General features: G+C 43.6%; 2 protein-coding genes and 1 pseudogene across 7 annotated transcripts in view; 2 read left to right on the plus strand and 1 right to left on the minus strand.

The window, feature by feature from the left end:
* Nucleotides 1–7,460, plus strand: part of RBKS (ribokinase) — an 87,508-nt gene extending 80,048 nt beyond the window's left edge. For 3 of the 6 annotated variants that reach the window (XM_087863756.1, XM_045809162.2, XM_045809166.2), the window contains one exon: nucleotides 384–2,581. In XM_087863756.1, the coding sequence (XP_087719882.1) occupies nucleotides 384–557 (174 nt within the window). In that variant the 3' untranslated portion in view covers nucleotides 558–2,581. Of the gene's footprint in view, nucleotides 1–383; nucleotides 2,582–5,961 lie in introns of those variants that run through there. The other 3 variants (XM_045809164.2, XM_087863755.1, XM_045809163.2) reach the window with 3 other exon arrangements.
* MRPL33 (mitochondrial ribosomal protein L33) lies at nucleotides 2,202–11,111 on the minus strand. Its single transcript, XM_045809167.2, has 4 exons — nucleotides 10,968–11,111; nucleotides 10,092–10,110; nucleotides 8,275–8,381; nucleotides 2,202–2,502 (listed from the first exon to the last, which is right to left on the minus strand). Exons 1-4 carry the CDS (start codon nucleotides 10,987–10,989, stop codon nucleotides 2,453–2,455), a joined length of 198 nt encoding a protein of 65 aa, XP_045665123.1. The 5' UTR covers nucleotides 10,990–11,111; the 3' UTR covers nucleotides 2,202–2,452.
* On the plus strand, nucleotides 6,189–7,460 carry LOC123799887 (small ribosomal subunit protein eS4-like; annotated as a pseudogene).
* Nucleotides 11,112–18,255: the final 7,144 nt, after the last annotated feature.

Genomic DNA, 18,255 nt, shown 5'->3' on the forward strand with positions numbered 1-18,255 from the left:
TGAAAACAAAGAATGTCCAAGAAACTGTCACAGCCCACAGGAATCTAAGGAGACATGACAACTAAATGTAATAGGGTATCCTGGAGGAGATCCCGGGACAGAAAAAGTACATTAAGCAAAACTGGAGAAATCCAAATAAAGTACGGAGTTCAGCTAGTATCAATACCATATCATTCATTATGACAAATGTACGGCCTTACCAGAGGTTACCAGATGTTACGAGAACTGGATGTAGGGTATATGGAAACCCGTGTACTATCCTTTTACCTTTTATGTAAATCTGAAGCTCTTCTAAAATAAAAGTGTACTTAAATATTTCGAAAATACAGTCTGGGCACCAGGTGACTACACGCTTATCTCCACAACTGTGCTTTTAATTACAGGGCGCTGGTGACAGTTTTGTGGGGGCTTTGGCCTTCTACCTGGCTTACTACCCAAATCTGTCCTTGGAAGAAATGCTCAAGAGATCCAATTTCATCGCGGCGGTCAGTGTCCAGGCTGCAGGAACACAGTCATCGTATCCATACAAAAAAGACCTGCCACTTGATCTGTTTTGATTGCTACTAGCCCTAAAATAAATGTACCTGGAAATAAAATGTACTGGGGGGAGGGAGGTGACCTCTCTTAGCTAGCAGCTTACTATAAAATATCCTCTTCTCCTTTCTTTGCAAATATGTTCATTTATGAAGTCATCCTCAGGCTTTCATTTACTCTTTTATAATGGTGGTTTCTTCGCTTTTCATGTATTTCCAAGAGCCAACCAAAATTAAGGATTCCACGACCAGGACCTGTACAAACATTACCACGATCAGGAATCAGCAAACTCACTTGCCAACAGATCGTGAATGCTGTATGTCCACCATAGAGCAGCGCTTGTGGACAACAGTGTCTAGAGTCCGAGTGGAGAATGTTAAGGGAAGGGGGCACATGACTGTTCAAGCAGTTCCTGAGAGACAGTTGATATTCAGCGTTAGTGTGTCAAAGCTTCTGTTTTGCAAGAGAAGCCAGAAGTTTGGATGTTTATTGAAATTTTTTCAATGGTTAAGTATCAGCAATTCATTTTTTTTAAATGTAAACACCACCTGTGGGCCACACTCAGCTCATGTACTGAACAGACAAGTCATTTGTTAAGCCAGATTTTGTTTTTTGCTTTTTTTAATGGCGATTCATGTATGTCACAGACCCTTTATAGCAGGCTTGGCTATAGGTGAAGGATTCTCCTTGTGACCCAAAATCACTATGTATAGTTTCAACCGAAAAATAGCCAAGATCTCATGTTACTGCTTTGAACCAGAGCTCTAACAAAAGAGGCCAGAAAACAGCTGACTGACTCGAATGCCCCAAGCCCCCGAGACTCAACAAGTGTCTACATCTGATTCCAGTTTCAGAAAGCTACTCTTGCATATCCTCCATAGACAGACTGGGCCACGGAGAGGAAACACCTGTTACTTTGGAATGCTGGTTTTGTCCTGCTTGAGCCCATGGTAGGCATGCCATCACTCTTCTACATAAGTGCTTTAAATGGTGTTGGATGTGAATCGGCAGAAATCAGAATAAAAGCTGATCCTTCTTACATTCAGAAATGTGCTAAGGACAAAACGGAGTATTTCTGAAAATCTGTAGGAAACAATAGCTTGAGTGAGAAAGTAGCGGATCTGGGTAGGGCTGTCTTACCTTACCTGAACATTAGGGATTATCAGTGGAATTTCCAAGTTGGTTGGCTGTGTGATACCATGCCCCAGAACCCCTAGCCATGGTTCTATGGAAATACACTATAGCTCTTCTTTAAATAAAAAATTTAAAAAAAAAAGGAACTCTAAAAGATAAAGGGAGTCCAAAGCATTCCTAGAAACTCCTAGATACTGCTTCAGTGTCCAGAGTTTGAGAATATGGACCAATACCATTTTTCCTAATTATATAAGCACAAAAGTTCTCACGGTTTCTTTTGTGTTACAAGGCTGGCCCCTTTATTCCTGTTCACCGTTACCCTCTCTGTTACTACATGGGAGTTTTTTCAAGATCACTCTGGAGAGTGACTCTGCCTTTCCTATGAAGTACAAAGAGGAGCAGACTGGAAAGTCTTGCACAAGTTTCATTATGGAAACTTTCTTTTATACGAACAATGGTTATTCTTTATTAATGTAGCTGTTTTTTATTTCAAAGAGTGGGGGAAAACATCACTAAGAGACAATAGCACAGGCTATTTTAATATTTTTTATTAAGGGCTATAAAAATATCCAGAAAGATAAATAAATGTGATGCAATGATACATGTCCTAATATGAAGAACTTTCTTTCAGTACATTGTTTTTCTTCACAATGGCCTTCAAATCACAGGAGGCAGTGATTCCGTGCCATTTCCTCTTCTTTTATTACATGCTGCAGAATTTCTGAATCAGTATCCCGCCCTCAGTCTTCTCATTTATAAATCATATTCGTTTTCGATCCATTGTTTAGAGGGAGCGTATTTTCTTCTGTTCCACAAAGAGGACTTTTGTTTTCACTGTAAGAGAAAAATGGGTTGTAGCGAAGATGGAAAGTTTCATCACCATTTTCAAATAAAAATACCTATCAGACCACAAGCACTCTCCTTTCTCTTATTTTACTATTCCTCTGACATGGGGATGGAACAGATTTGCAAACTCAGTTCCTCGGTCCCAGAGGCCACAGAAACCTAGAGAAAATGGGAAGGAAATCAAGGGAAGGCTCCCCAGCTGATCGGTGGTGTCTTTGGTACCCCACCAGGTGATTTCTCACCCAATGTGAAACAGCCAAATCAAAAAACAAAACTAGGAACAAAACATGGAAAACAATGTCTTCACCCAGTTAATGAACACTCTTGCAGATGAGCAAGACCAGACTGAGAGCTGGACTCCAGAGAAAAATGCAACAAGAACTGAGTAGACCACGGAAGAAAAAGGCAGTCTGGCTAGAGGAGTAAATAGACATCAAACCATGTACTTTCCAGAGACGGTGTAACACCCAAATATGGATTTTCTAGTATGGTAATAGAATGAAAATTATAACCAAAATCTCATTATTGAAAATATCATAACAGAGGACAGCTCTCTAAAACAAAACCAAAGCAAAAGTACTAATTGCCTGGGGCGCCTAGATGGCTCAATCAGTTGAGCATTCAACTCTTGGTTTCAGCTCAGGTCACGATCTCAGGGTCAGAGATCGAGCCCCGCTTCAGGCTCTATGCTCAGCCCAGAGTCTGCTCAAGACTCTCTCTTCCTCTCCCTTCCCCTCTACCCTCCCCCCAATACTATGTATGTGTGTGTGCGTGCATGTGTATGCACGCACACACACATGCTCTAAAATAAATAAATAAAAATAAAATCTTTAGGGGCGCCTGGGTGGCACAGCGGTTAAGCGTCTGCCTTCGGCTCAGGGCGTGATCCCGGCGTTATGGGATCGAGCCCCACATCAGGCTCCTCCGCTATGAGCCTGCTTCTTCCTCTCCCACTCCCCCTGCTTGTGTTCCCTCTCTCGCTGGCTGTCTCTATCCCTGTCAAATAAATAAATAAAATCTTTAAAAAATAAATAAATAAAATAAAATAAAATCTTTAAAGAAGTACTAATTGCCTGGATAAAAAATCAGAGACTGGATGCTGGGCAGTAAGGTTTTCACTGTTCCTATAATGCTGTACAGCACTCCCCAATTTAAAAAATAGTAACAGGAAGATGAATTTGGCTCCGTGTCATAGAAAAAATAGGGAGCATGGAGTTGAAAAGATTGGGTTTAAACCCTGGCTCTACCATTTATACCTGCTGTGAGTCCTTGGGCAAATTTCTCAAAATGTTCTGCCTTCAGTTTGCTTCCCTAGGGGTGTGGATAACTCCATCTCCCGCACAGGGTTGTTGCGAGATATAGAGTTGAATTGAAATGACACACTGCTATCCATAATCATAAACATAAATTTTCTGTCAAAATATTTGCTGCCTAATTCATAGAAGAATGAATCTGTCAAGTTCTTTCCTTACATCTAACCTAAATGTATTCTACTTCAGTTAAAGTCTATATTGTCTTGTTTAGTCATCCAAGGAATCAAAACTGACAAGTTTTCATTTTCTTCATGATAAGCCTTCATATATTTAGCAAAGTTTAATAAGCTTACGCCTCAGCCTTTAATCCTTCCTCCTTGGAAATTAGCATCTAAGTTTTATATGAGGAAAAGGAGTTTGAAAAGGCAGAGGCTGGTTCTAGCCAGAGTATACTATGAAATGCTCAAATAATTGGGAACTTTTCTGATTTCCTTTATAAAGCAGACTAACAAAACATTACCCTTAAACTAACCATTTGCTGGGAGGACTGCCAAGCTATTTGGTACCTTGGGCAAGGGGGCAGGCCCCAAGGCGAACATCATCATGCTAGCCTGCAAGGCATTCAGTAGGTGGGCAGAAAGCCAGGCAGTCCACTATCCCAGAACATTCTCTTCTTCAGAAAAGGCAAAGTTGTGCTGTCAAGGCTTAGACCATTCCTTATCAGAAAAGTTCTAACAGTCTGTTTGAAATTTACATATGAATCTTCTCTCCCACTTTCAACTTATGATCAGAACTGTTCATGGTTGTGTTCTTTCCCAGTCTCAAAACTTAAAATCAATCTGACAAATAACAAGTTCCTAACACCTCTATACTAAGGATGAAAATCCTGACACATTTTCATACTGAAGATATAAAAGGTTATTCAAGTAACATTAATGTTGTACAAGTTCCTAAAAATAAACTCTAAGGGAGCTAAATGCTAGAAAAACAATTACTGTAAAGTGCATCACTTTGAGTTTTCACCAGCTGATACAAAGAAATCAGAGGGAGAAAAGTATCACACCAACTCAGTATCGTATTGCTATGGTCTGAATATTTGGGCCCCCCTACCCCAAATTCATATGTTGAAATCCTAAACCCCAAACACACTGGTATTAGGAAGTGGGCCTCTGGGAGGGCTTTGGTCACGAGGGTGTATTCATGAATGGGATTAATGCATTATAAGAGACCCCACGATGCTTGCCCGCCCTTCCACTGTGTGAGGACACAACAAGGCACAGGCTGCAAACCAGGAAGAGGGCCCTCACCAGAAAGCAACCAGGCTGGCACCTTGATCTTAGGACTTCCCAGGGCCCAAAACTCTGAGAAATACGTCTCTGTTGTTGATAAGCCACCTAGTCTGTGGTATTTGTTACAGCAGCCCAAAAGGACTAAGACACATACCCTATCATTCTAATAATTTTTCTACCATATGAGGTATCATCCTGAAACTCGGACTCCCAATCATCAGGTACAAACCTAGAATTCCTTCTGTATTATGATAAACAATGACGAGAAATTTTAACACCATAAAAACAGCAGGGAATTTTATTCGTGTTTAAGAATGGAAATCATCCAATTTTACAACTGGGCTTCTCAGAGCCCTTTTTTATATGCCTCCTCACACTGGCAGAGACCTTTTTTTTTTTTTGAAGGTGTTATTTTTATTTTTCTTAGACATTGATGAATGCAGCATAATGAATGGTCCAGCAGTGGTTGTGAGACCTTCCGTACCAACACTGAAGGCAGCTATGAATGCAGCTGTTAGCCAGGATTTGCACTAAGAGCCTGCCCAGAAGTCAGGCACTGGTAGGTAGGTTTCAGCCTCCTGTGAAACCTCTCATGAGTACACAGAGTAGTTTAGGGCCCGGGCTTTGGAGTCCAACAGTCTTGAGTTCAAATCTTTGTAACATAGTTTAGCTGTGTGTCCTTGATTAAGATCCTTGGCATCAGATTCCTCATCTATAAAACAGAGATGCCTGGAAAGTACAGGTGCTTGTGTTCATGACATCTGAAGATACGAGGCTTGTGTAGGTAAGCAAACAAGACAGAATTTTCCATTTTGTCTGATTATTTACAAACACTCGTTTGTCTCCTTTCTTTCAGGGATCACTGTCTTTTACTGCCTATACTGTCCTTTTGTTGTTGTTTCCAGGGAGAAGGGAGATTCGGTTCCTATTATTCCATCTTGGCCAGAAGTGCGTCTATGAGTGCTTATCCTTAGTTAATAAAAAAGCTGCTTATGAGGTTAAGTATCTGTCTTTCATCATATAATGGATTAATTTTGGGAAATAAAATTCTGGTACCAATTCAATTCTGATCACCAGTTGGGTATCTTACAATGCAGCTCAATTCTGCTCTCTTTTCGTGCCTAGCATAGCCATGGCTGGTGGTCCCAAGAAGCATCTAAAGTGTGTGGTGGCTCCAAAGCATGGGATGATGATAAACTGACCGCTGTGTTTGCTCTTCATCCATCTACTGGTCCCCATAAACGGAGAGAATGTCTCCCTCTCATCATTTCCCTAAGGAACAGACTGAAGTATGCCCTACCAGGAGAGGAAGGAAAGAAGATCTGTACGCAGGGTTTTATTAAGACTGATGGCAAGGTCTGAACTGATATAATCTACCCTGTTGATTTTATGGAAGTCATCAGCATTGATAAGACTGGCGAGAATTTCCGTCTGACGCAGGACACCAAGGGTCGCTTTGCTGTACATCATATTACAGCTGAGGAGGCCAAGTAGAAGTTGTGCAAAGTGAGGAAGATCTTTGTGGGGATGAAGGGAATCCCTCACCTGGCGACCCATGATGCTCGCACCATCTGCTATCCTGATCCCCTCATCAAGGTGAAGGACACCATTCAGACTGATTTGGAGACTGGAAAGATGACTGATGTCATCAGGTTTGACAATGGTAATCTATGTATGGTGACCAGAGGTGCTAACCTGGGAAGAAGTGTGATCACAGAGATAGACACCCCGGTTCTTTTGATGTAGTTCACATCAAAGATGCCAATACAAGAGCTTTGCCACCGGCTCTCCAACATTTTTGCTTTTGGCAAAGGCAACAAACTATCATTTCTCTTCCCCATGGAAAGGGTATCTGCCTCACCACTGCTTAGGGGAGAGACAAGAGACTGGCAGCCAGAGCAGTGGGTAACATGGTCTGTAGGTGGTGTGACTGAAGTCTTTATACTTAAAGATAACACAGCATGATTTAAAAAGAAGAAGAAAAACCTTGATACCAGCTACCAGTGATTAACAACTCAGGAGCAGCCAGATGGAAGTGATGCATAGGGCAGATATGGGGAAGGGGCACACAGCCTCTACGCCCTCTCCCAGCAGGTCTCTCCCATAGTCACCACACGGTCACCAACCCAGAAGCTCCAGTACAGTTCTTATTAAGAAGCAATTATCGAGAGGCTGTTCAGAACCAAGGGCACAAAGATGAAACAAATGGCCTGGAATTTTAAAATAAATAATCTGTTTGCTAGTTTACTTTATATAAATCTGCTCACGAAATCCAAAAACAAAATTGGGCTTCTACCAATAGCAATCAGCTGCTGTCTTTTGTTTGTAAGCAGGCAATCTGGCCTTGGGAGCACTTGCCTCTTTTGGACAAATACTTCCATCTACTTTTTTTTTTTGAAGATTTTTATTTATTTATTTGACACAGAGAGAGAGCTATTGAGAGAGAGAACACAAGCAGGGGGAGTGGCAGGAAGAAGCAGAGGGAGAAGCAGGCTTCCCGCTGAGCAGGGAGCCCGATGTGGGACTCGATCCCAGGACCCTGGGATCATGACCTGAGCTGAAGGCAGACGCTTAACCGACTGAGCCACCCAGGCGCCCCTCTACTGAGACCATTTAAAGTTATCATTTATTATGGCATTTTAGCAGATGGTACAAAATGGAAAATGACATTTCTTACCTTCCTGCACTAATAATATAGATACCATACTCCTTTAATTCAAATCTGGACCTAACCGCTTGCCACTGTTAGACGATCTCAGGAGAATATTCCCTCCTCATCTGAAGACAAGACTCTTTTCTTTCTGTTTCCAGAACAGTAACACCTATTCTCTTTATATGGCTGGTTTCTTTCCAGATCTATCCTATCTAAAGGATAGGATAAAGGTGGACTCTGCCTCTCCCCACCTTTATGGTATCTCAGCATCCTGCTTGTGTCTCTCAAAGCACTGAGCAGAACATTATTTATTCTTTCTTTCTCTCCCTTCCAAACCAGATTGTAAGTACCAAGAATACAGAGACTGAGCCTGAATGTGTCCTCGTGTATCCCGGCACCTGGGACAGTAACTGGCACTACAGTAAACATTCAATACTCACTCACTGAATGCTACAGAGCTAAAGGGACCACAAAACTGCCAAGACATGTTAAGCATCAGTCTGGAAAGGGCAGCAGGCCTTGAAAGCATTTGAATTCATTGTGGAGTAATTTCTCTGAATCTTACCAATTGGATCATAATGCAAGAGAGTCAGTTTCTCCCGTAGTCGGCTTCTCTTAGTGTTGAAGGAGTAACCTGTCCCAGCTTGGCTCAGCATTTTCACCAGAATGGTTCTAAGATTTAAAAATAAGCTATTACAAGCTGAGGAAATAGACTAAAATCTGTCATGGGAGGACGGCACATTTTGAGAACTCTGTACAGTAGTATTAGTGGTGGGATATCACTTAGCCCTAAGAAGGTTCAGTTCCAAGCCTACATTTTCCATAAACCACAATTTCAATGGCTCTGATTCCCAACGTCTGTTTCATTGTAGAGTGCCTTAGTAATCAACTAACCAATCAACAAAATCAAACCACATTGTGGGAACAGACTCAGACGCCCACCACTTAGAAGGACCAGAAGTCAGGAAGGGGGAAAATACAAAAGTATTGGTAACCCCAGCCGGCCAGTTGGGAAATCATAAAGATGGCTATCTCAAAAGAGCCCTATCTTCCAGGATGTGCAATAGGAGTACAATCAGAAGGGACAAAATAGAAAGATTGGAACTTTTACACTGCTGACATGTAAAACCTTGCTCCCCTTCATATTTCGTTTAACTTACAGTCATCCAAAACATAGAGCTCATGTTTTGCCTCATTAGACCCTTTAATACCTTGTACTGTTACTTTTTCATGTGTCTGGCTTCCCCTATGTAGACCATGCTATTTTATTTCTCATCTAATTCCAAAAAGAATTTATAGCATCTACAAATACATTACACATCTTTGCCTCCCTTTCAATGTCCAGCACAGTGCCTCATACATAAGAGGCACACAATATTTGTTAATTAAGACAACATTCATTCATTCAAAAAAATTTAACAAACGCCTATTAAGTGCTTACTCTGTGGAATGCACTACAGGAAATGCAAAGCCCTCTAAGGCTGCCCCTCCCCACTGCAGGAACCAACAGTATAGTATGGAAGGTGAGTTGCGTATACAAGGGTATAAGGCAAGACATATTTGACAGATGTCACAAGAAGGATACAAAGAACATGAGAGGCAGGGAGTACCTCTAAAGAAACCAAAGGCATGGGAGAGTCCTATAGAACCTGGAGGTGCGGAATTCTAACATAAATAACTGGACTGTGGGAAAAGCAATATGAATAAAAGCTATCTGGGAGAAAACACTAACTTACATTTTTCATTAACTTTAATCCAAAAAACCTAGTTTTATGATCTGGGATGTGTCTTGGTTGTAAGCAAAGGCTGCTTTAGAATGTTCCTTTTTTTTTTCTGGAGAAGAATTTTCCTATTTTTAACACAAAATCTTCAGTTATTGTCTACAAAATTTATTTTGAGATGCCAGTTTGGTATTTATAGTCTCTCTGGTGCAGCATAGAATCTTTAATCTTTGCTATTTTTGCTTATTCCATGAATGCAAAGGATTACAAAACTCATTAAAACTGACTGTAGTTCAATCAAATCACAGCTTGTTCAGCCAAATTCCTGTAGCGGGCTCCAGACAAATGGCCCTCAGTCCTTCCTCTGAGGAAACAGAAATATGGTAGTAGTCCAAAAAGAGCATGGGAACCCTGATGGTTTGTTTAGGAACAAGACAGCAAGGGTTCTTTCAATTAGTTGAACATCACTTAAGTAAGTCAGTTGGGCAGGAGGGAAAATATTTTTTGAAAGAGTTCACAGAGCCAGAACAATTCACCAAGTAATCAATCCTCAAACCAACTTTCAGAAAATAGAGACCAAATGCTTAGTTTAACATAAGGATGTGTTGGCAGCCACTGGAAAAACAAAACAAAGTTTTAAAAAAAGAAAAACCTTACTTACTTTGACTTGCTCTTGGCAACTTTCTCGCAGAGAGGAAGGTTGAAAGAGAAAAGAAAATAGCAACTTATTATCTTTCTTATGCAAAGTTCATATGTCTGTAATAAATATGTAAATGTCGAAGTATGCCATAGGTTGTCACTCAAGTAACTACTCCCTAGCTTGTGGAGATCCCGCTAGAATTCTAGAAAGACAAAGATTCAACCAACACAATTCTGGATGTAATGCTTTGCACAATCTCTTTTCAGTTGGACCGGTTACTTTTCAAATCTCTCTAAGATCTGCTACACATGTTCCTCTTCTAAGGTGCAAAATATCTGCACTGGAACAAGCCACTGGTCTGACAAGTTAACCTATGCAAACTGCAACGACCATCACACCAGGTGGAGGAGGGAAACTAAGCTAGAGGTTGGCCTGGTGCAGGGAAGAGCGCGGCCTCGGGGAGCCAGAAACTTCTTTCCCAGCCCAGCTGTATTGACTTAGAGTAAGTCACTGCCCTTCTCAAGCCATTTCCTCACCTTCAGAGTTCGAAACCAGTGGACTAAAAATGCTAAGGTTTTTTTTCCCACTTCGGACGTGCAGGGATTGTGCTACCACATCCGTACGGAGGACGGGGGAAAGCGCCCCACTCCTGCTGACCAGACTCGACTGCCCCCGTCCCGGACCGCAACGAGACCAAGAACTAGCGCCGCAGACCCCCAAGGACCACTCGCCCCGCAAGGCGGTGCGCCGCAGGGCATGCCGGACGCTGTAGTCCTGAAGGCCTGGAGAGTCGCGGCGGCCGCTTCCCGGCCGGCGCGCGCCCCTGGCCCCGCACCGTCCCGGCGCCTTCCTTCCGCCCTCGCCGCAAGCCCTGCCGCCTCCTCCAGCCCCACTTACAGGTGACCGCGGACAGGAACATGGTGACAACACTACCACAGTCTCCTAAATGGACCCAAAGTCGCTGAACAAACAACTGCTTCCGGGGCACAGCCCTGTTCCGGAAGAGGACGTCGAGAGCAGCCTGAAGCCACGCCCCCCATATAAGCCTCTGGTCCTGACGCCGCTGGTGTGTTGTGTTCACCACAGGCCGGGAGTTTTATTTTTGTGGTACTGGAGGTTGGAGTCCCCTTCCCTAGCAGAGAGAGAGTTTCAAGCGCTGAGGTTCACGCCCCAAGCCCTGCCTCTTACTTCTGGGTCAGAGTTAGGTCGTTCCATACTTTCACTGAATAATCGCCACCACCTGCATTAAAGCTGCAGGAACTGTATGGTTCTCAGCTGCTCCAGGTTACCAGGCTCCCCCATATTTCCTTAAAATGTTGCCTTCTTTTGCGTCTCCCGATCCAACTTCATCTCTGCCTGGTTAAAAGCTGCTCTCAGTCCCTTCGGAGTTAGAACCCCCACCTGAATATCCCCCACCCCTTAATTATCTGTTGGATTTCTAGGAGGGCACCCACCACCTTGTGCATCTTGTTAACTGCAGTATCCGAGCACCTAGTGCCAGCAAGAGGAGCTGAATAACAGATTTGGGAAGCTCACATAACTTGCCTAATGTCACAAAACTAGTCAATGGCAGAGTCAGAATTTCAACCCAGGTCTTGTCTGACTGCCAAAACTCAATGCCTTTCCCACTAGACATTGGGACCTACTACTAATCTGCATCTTTAATTCTTAATGTCTCTCTGCAAGGAACCTGGGCTCTTTCAACACCAAGAACTTCATCTGTAACCTTGTTTCCCAACTAATAATCAGGACTTTCCGATTTTTTCCTAATCTATGAATTTGTCTATATATTAAATCTTACAAATGTGAAATAAAATTCAATCTCATGATTATCTTCACAAAAAGTAATTAAAAGAAAATTTAGCTCTTCAATACAATTTTTTTTTTTTTTAATTAGGACTGTCCTTGCCCTTAGTACCTTACAGTTTTTTAACCCTCTAATGATTTTCGGTCCTCTGATAACCTGACTCTAACAAATGAGCACCCCCTAAGTGCCCAAATCCTTCTTCACCTTGTGCAATTCATCTGACAAAGAGTTTTAGGTGTTCAAGAAGGTCAGGTTTCTTATCTAGGAAATTCCTTTAGAGGATATACAAGAAAAGTACAAGGGACTGGAAGCCAAGAAACATGAATTTTAGCCTTTGTTCTGTCCTTTGGAAAGTCAACTATTCACACCTCAGTTTCATGTTGAGGGAGGAATTGGATCAGTGGTTCTCATCCCTGATGGTATATCAGGGTCACCTGTGGTCTTCTAAAACTCCATTTGCCACCAGTGAGGCCCATGGTCTGTATTTTCTCCAAGTTTTCTATAAAGAAGCATTTCAAACATATCAAAAAGCTGAAAGGATAGTGTAATGAACACACCGTATACCCAATTCAACAAACGTTAACATTCTGCTATATATTCTGAATAAATATTTTTTAGATATGGCTCTTTGCTAAGCTATGTGAAATTAAATTGCAGATATCACAACCCTTCACCCCTCACATTTAAGTAGGTATCTGCCAAGACTAAGATTATACCTATAATACTATTTTCACTCCTAAAAAATTAACAATAGTTTCCTAATATCTAGTCCATATTCAAATTGTCTTCTATACCTGGTTTCTTCAAAAACAGTATCCAGTCAATGAACTAAGACAACATCTCTCCCTCTCTCTCTCTCTCTCTCTCTCTCTATCTCTATCTCTCTCCCTCTCTCTCAGAATCTGGCATCAAACTTTGCTTCCTTCCTTCCTCCTCTCCATAGAAGCCACTCTGGTGAGGACCCCAGTGACCCCCTACAGTACCAAGGCCCATGGTCAATTCTCGAGCCTTCTGTTACTCAGCATTGATCAGCATTATTTTACACAGTGTCTCACTCTTCCCTGAAAAACTTTCTTCACCTGGTGTCCAGGTCTCCACTCTCTTGGTTCTTCTCCTTCCTCATCAGCAATTCTTTCTCCGTTTTCACCTCTTTCACCCTTCAATAGAGGCGTGCCCAGGGCTCAGTCCTTGGATCTCTTCTCTGTCCACACTCATTCCCTTGATGGTCACAGCCAGTTTGGGTTTTGAAAAATCTAGAGGCTGAAGATTTCTAAATTTATATTTCCAGCCTCAACCTTTCCTCTGGATTCCAGATTGGCATATTTAACTGCCTACTTGACATCACGTGTCCAAAATCAAATCCCCAAACTTGCTCTGTATCCCTAAGGCTTCCCCCATATCAGTGTGTGACAATTCCATTTTTCCAGTTGCTCAAGTAAAAAGCCCAGGAGCCGACTTGACACCTCTTTCTCTCATGCCCTATATGCAATCAATCAGTAAATTCTAGCATTCAAATGTCACCTCATCAGTGAAGCCTGGCCACAGAAGGAAAGCAATACACACACACTCCCTATTCTCCTTACTTCACATCATATTTTCCTACACCACTTTTCACCATTTAACATTTTGTGTGTGTATTTGTTGATTTCCTTATTATCTGTCTTTGCCCACCACAATGTAAACTTCCTAATTGAGAACTTTGTCTTATTGACTCACTGCTGTATCCTGGTGCCTAGAACAATGCCTACCACATATATTGACTAGCTGCTGAATGAATAAATGAATTTGAGATGAGAGGCACCATACAAATGTTAAATTATTAAGAAATATGTTTAAATGGGAAACAATGATGAGCGTGTACTAGTCGTTCCAGGGTTCAGGAGCACTTGTAAGCTTGTGGGGAGCTTTGGGGGGCTTTTTAGAGAGTGTGTGTGTACGTTGAGCAGGGAGGGACAGAGGATGAGAGAGAATCTTAAGTAGGCTCCATGCCCAGTGTGGAGCCTGATGCAGGGCTCAATCTCACCACCCTGAAATCAGGGCCCTGAGATCATGACCTGAGCTGAAATCAAGAGTCGGACACTTAACTAAGTCACCCAGGCTCCTCTATAAGCTTGTTTTTAAAAAGAGGTAGCAGGGGGGCACTTGGCTGACTCAGTCGGAAAAGCATTCAACTCTTGATCTCGGGGTCATGAGTTCAAGCCCCACATTGGGTGCAGAGATTACTGAAATAAATTTTTAAAAAGTTAAAAAGAGCTATCAGTGCCCGGGTGGCTCAGGTGGTTGAGCATCCGACTCTTGATCTCTGCTCAGGTCTAGATCTCACAGTCACGAGTTTGAGCCCCACACTGGGCCTTGCACTAGGTGTGGATCCTACTGAAAAAAAAAAGATAAAAAAATAAATAAAAAGAGACAGCATGTGAACTATTTCCTGAAATTCCTGGATGGAGTAGAAAGGAAGCAGTGGCTTTCTAGTCTCACTACTTCAACCTGCATCCACCTGTTATTTACATCTAACACGTTGTTGGCAGTTGGTAAGTGTTAATTAAAATGTTTATTAATACGGATGCAATTCATGATTTGGGTTTTGGGGTGGGTTTTTTTCCCTGAATTTACATAATGAGCCCTCTGTGCCTTATTAAAGTGTAGAATAATTAGAGAATCCTTGCAGCCGTAGTGGAAGGGATGAAGGCCTTAGGGAAGAGGCACACAACTCTTTTGAGGGGGAGGTGCTGAGTGGGGGAAAGGTACAGCTGTTTCACCTGGATTCTCAGCCCAGGAAAGCAGATGGAGGAGGACATTTATTGAATATCTACTCTCAAAGAGCTTTAGACACAGTGTCCATGTTACATCGGTTAATACTGCATTCCCAACCTCTAGCAGTGAGATTCAAACCCAACATCCAGAAGCTATTCCCCTCCTCCTCTCCTGTTCTGAGGGGTCCCTGACTGTCCATTGTCCATCCCACTGTCATACCTATGTGTCACCTGACTTGTGGTTGGGAAGTACAGCCACTATTCTTATCTACAGGGTCAGTGACTTGTTCCAGGGGCCTGGGAACACGGGCAGGGTGGGGAGGGGGACTCTACAGGAGAAGGTGGGGGCTCCCTGCAAAAAGCTGGCACTTTCCCAAACTTAGACACCTCCAGGCAGTTGAGACAGCTTTACAATTAGGTCCTATGCCTCAAAAGCTTGGTATTACAGCAAAGACTTCCTGAGGGAGCAAGACTAAAAGCTGGCAGGACCAGCTGGGTTTGATCTGTGTGGTGGGTGTCCTCAGGTTGGCATTCAGTGCCCTCCATAATCTAGCCTCAGCCTCCTAAATCAGTCCCATCTCTCTTCACTGGGGCCTGCTGGGTCTCAGTCCCTTTCTGGATGAAGTCCACTCCCCCTCCCACCCGACATGTCCACATATTCCTCTCAGAGTGCCTACTATGCTTCCCTGTGCTCCTCACTGGTCTGCCTCCCCACACTGGTGTCTAAGTCCCTTGAAGGCCAGAGCTTCTGAATCTCTGCACATCATCCCTCTAACCCCCCAAGCAGGAGCTCCTAAGGTGGCTACCCTACTCACTTTGACAAATATGAACTAAGCACCCTCAGGGAACATTCTCCAGCCATTCTCTGTCTCGTCAATCTTCCTTCCCCCACGGTCCACCCCAAGACAGGCAGAGTGGGAGGAACCTGGGAAAGAATAGAGGCAAAGGCACAGTGTCTAAAAACTGGACAGCGAGCATCCTGTCCGAGTGTGAAGAAGTGACGGAGAGGAGCCAGAAGGGATGGCTGAAGGAACCAGGATGTTGTGGTTGGGAGTCAGGGTTTGGTTCTGTGGAGGGTGGGGAGTTAAGGGATATGACCAGACCCCTAGAGAGGCAGCATCTGAAATCACATGGTTTTCCTGGCTAATTGGGAGAGGTAGGGACTCTCCCATCCCACCAACCAGAACACTCCCGAGGTCCTCTTCACTTATGAAGCAACAATAGGCACTTTCTCTGCTCTGCTCTGCATATTAATGCCTATTTATTTAGTTTACACATGGATTTGGTGTTTCCTTAATAATTGGTAAGTTCTTCCCGCTTATTTATTATCTTAGACCAGTCCTTGAGCCTTTTCTCGGGGGGAGGGGAAGGAGAGAAAGGGGAAGGTGCCATAGACACCTTTGAGCAGCTGCTAAAACCTATGGCTTAGCTTTTCCAGGAAATGCACATATACTTACCTAGAAACAATGTCCCTGGACTTTCAGTGGCCCTCAACCTTGGTTGCACATTGGAATCAGCTGGGGAGCTTCATAAACTACTGATGTCTACTTTCCACCCTGAGTTTTTAATTTAATCGATCTAAGTGCAGTCCAGACATCAGGTTTTTTAAGCTCCCTAAGAGATTCTAATGTACACTCAAGATTGAAAAGGACTGGGCTAGGGTATGTGGACGCCGGGCTAAGACCCCTGTCTTAGACTCTAAGCTCCAAGTGCGTCCATTTAACTTCCATGGTGAACAGCACCTCCCTGAGGAGGGTGGGGAGGGGAGAAAATGGCCAATCTGAAAGAATGAGGAAGTCCTGAAGCTGTAAGAGAGGAGGTGCTCACATACATTCCAGAAGGCTGCAGAACACTTATCAGAGACGCTGAAACGGAAGACGATGAGTAGAAAGTTTAACTACCTTCTTAAAAGATGGATGGAAATCCAGAGGACAACAAACACCCTTGCCACCCACATACTTCACCTGCCCCCAAGAAGAGCCGCAAACATTATGAAAAGGCTGACAGAAACAGTCTTTGAGGAAAGTCAATCAATTAAATGTGTGGTTTGCTCGGTGGGTGATACGGGTGGGGAGAGGATGGAAATAAAGCGCTGGTGAGGGTGTGGAGGTTTAGAGGTAATGGGCTGAAACCAGTCGCTGGAGTAGGGAAAGATCTGGATCTGAGTCAAGGAGAGGCATTCCCGCGGTGGGTAGGGGGCAGGGCTGTGGTGGAAGGAGAATTCCGCGTGTGCTGGAGGCCAGACTCTACCATTCTAACCAGGGACCCTGGGCAAGAACCTGGCCTCAGTTTCTTATCTGCGACTTGTGTGAGGGTAACTCCAGAGGAGCCCACGATTTCAGATGATTATCATCAGGTGATCTCTAAGGCTTTTTCCAGTCCCATGAAACTCAGACATTGTCCTCCGAAAATGCTTTGGAAGTTTTCAAACCTGGTATCCATCAGAATCACCTGGGGGTGCTCACTGCCAGGTGATACAACTCAGTGGGGTGGGTCGGGGGGACGAGACCCACAGGGATTTTATAAATGTCACCTGTAGCTTCTGATGTTGTACATGCTTCGGGGATCACTGCTCTACATTGCTGTTTCTCAACTCCTGGGATCTTGTTAAAGGACAGATTCTGAGCCAGTAGGTCTGAAGCAAGGCCCGAAGATCTGCATTTCTGACAAATTCGTAGATGGTGCTGATACTGCTGGCTGTATATCCTTGCCACTCAAAGCGTAAGCCAAGCAGCATCCTAGCAGTATCATTTGGGAGCTTGTTAAACGTGAAGAATCTCAGGCCCCACCCCAGACCTATTGAATCAGAAGCTGCATTTTGACAAGGTCCCCCAAGTGATTTGCATGCACATTACAGTTTGAGAGATATTGTTCTAGAAGTGGCTTACTGACCAGAGAACCACCGTTGAAATTTGGGACAAAATGGCAGGACAAGACTCAGTTTCTTAAAATGAAACAGAAGTCAGAAAGGGGCAGGGATTTCCATCTGTTTTGGTTACTGCCATATTTGTGGGCCTGGCACAGAGAAGGTGCTCAATCAATATTTATGAAGTGAATGGACAAAGGAACTATCCAGTTTCTGAAGCCAGGCAAGAGGCCAGAGTGGAGCCAGGAACCACCATGACCTGGTGCTAACTACTAGGGCCAACCTCTGCCTAGCCCTCTGCCCAGGACAAGAGTGGTCCTGATGCCATCACAGAGCACATCTCTGGCCACATGAGACACAGCATGTTAAACCGTCTCATCTGTGGAGATTAAAAAGCTACAGAACAATGCAACCAGGAAAATACACCGGCCTTCTTAAGTAGTTCTGCTATAGGACTTGGGGACTGAACCAACCCGTGGCGGGGTAGGTGACCAGAGAGGCCCCAGGTCCAGCAATAACTCATCTGGGCTATAGGAGTAATTCCACGAAGCTGCCTGACACATGTTTGTCATGAGTAGAATTTAGTGCACTCAGCATCAATTCTATTACCCTCCTATTTCCTCTGCTCAAAACAGATGTCAGTAAGATACATGCTTGGGGTCAAAGGCAACCAGTGTGGCTCTGTGGGTTACAGCCAATTCCATGTGCCATATGTAGGTTGGGCAAATGTTAAGTCCTACAAAGAACAAACAGTATTTG

This window comes from Ursus americanus, chromosome 7 (assembly GCF_024610735.1).
Source record: "Ursus americanus isolate L20-20 chromosome 7, mUrsAme1.1.p, whole genome shotgun sequence".
NCBI classification, from domain to species: domain Eukaryota; kingdom Metazoa; phylum Chordata; class Mammalia; order Carnivora; family Ursidae; genus Ursus; species Ursus americanus.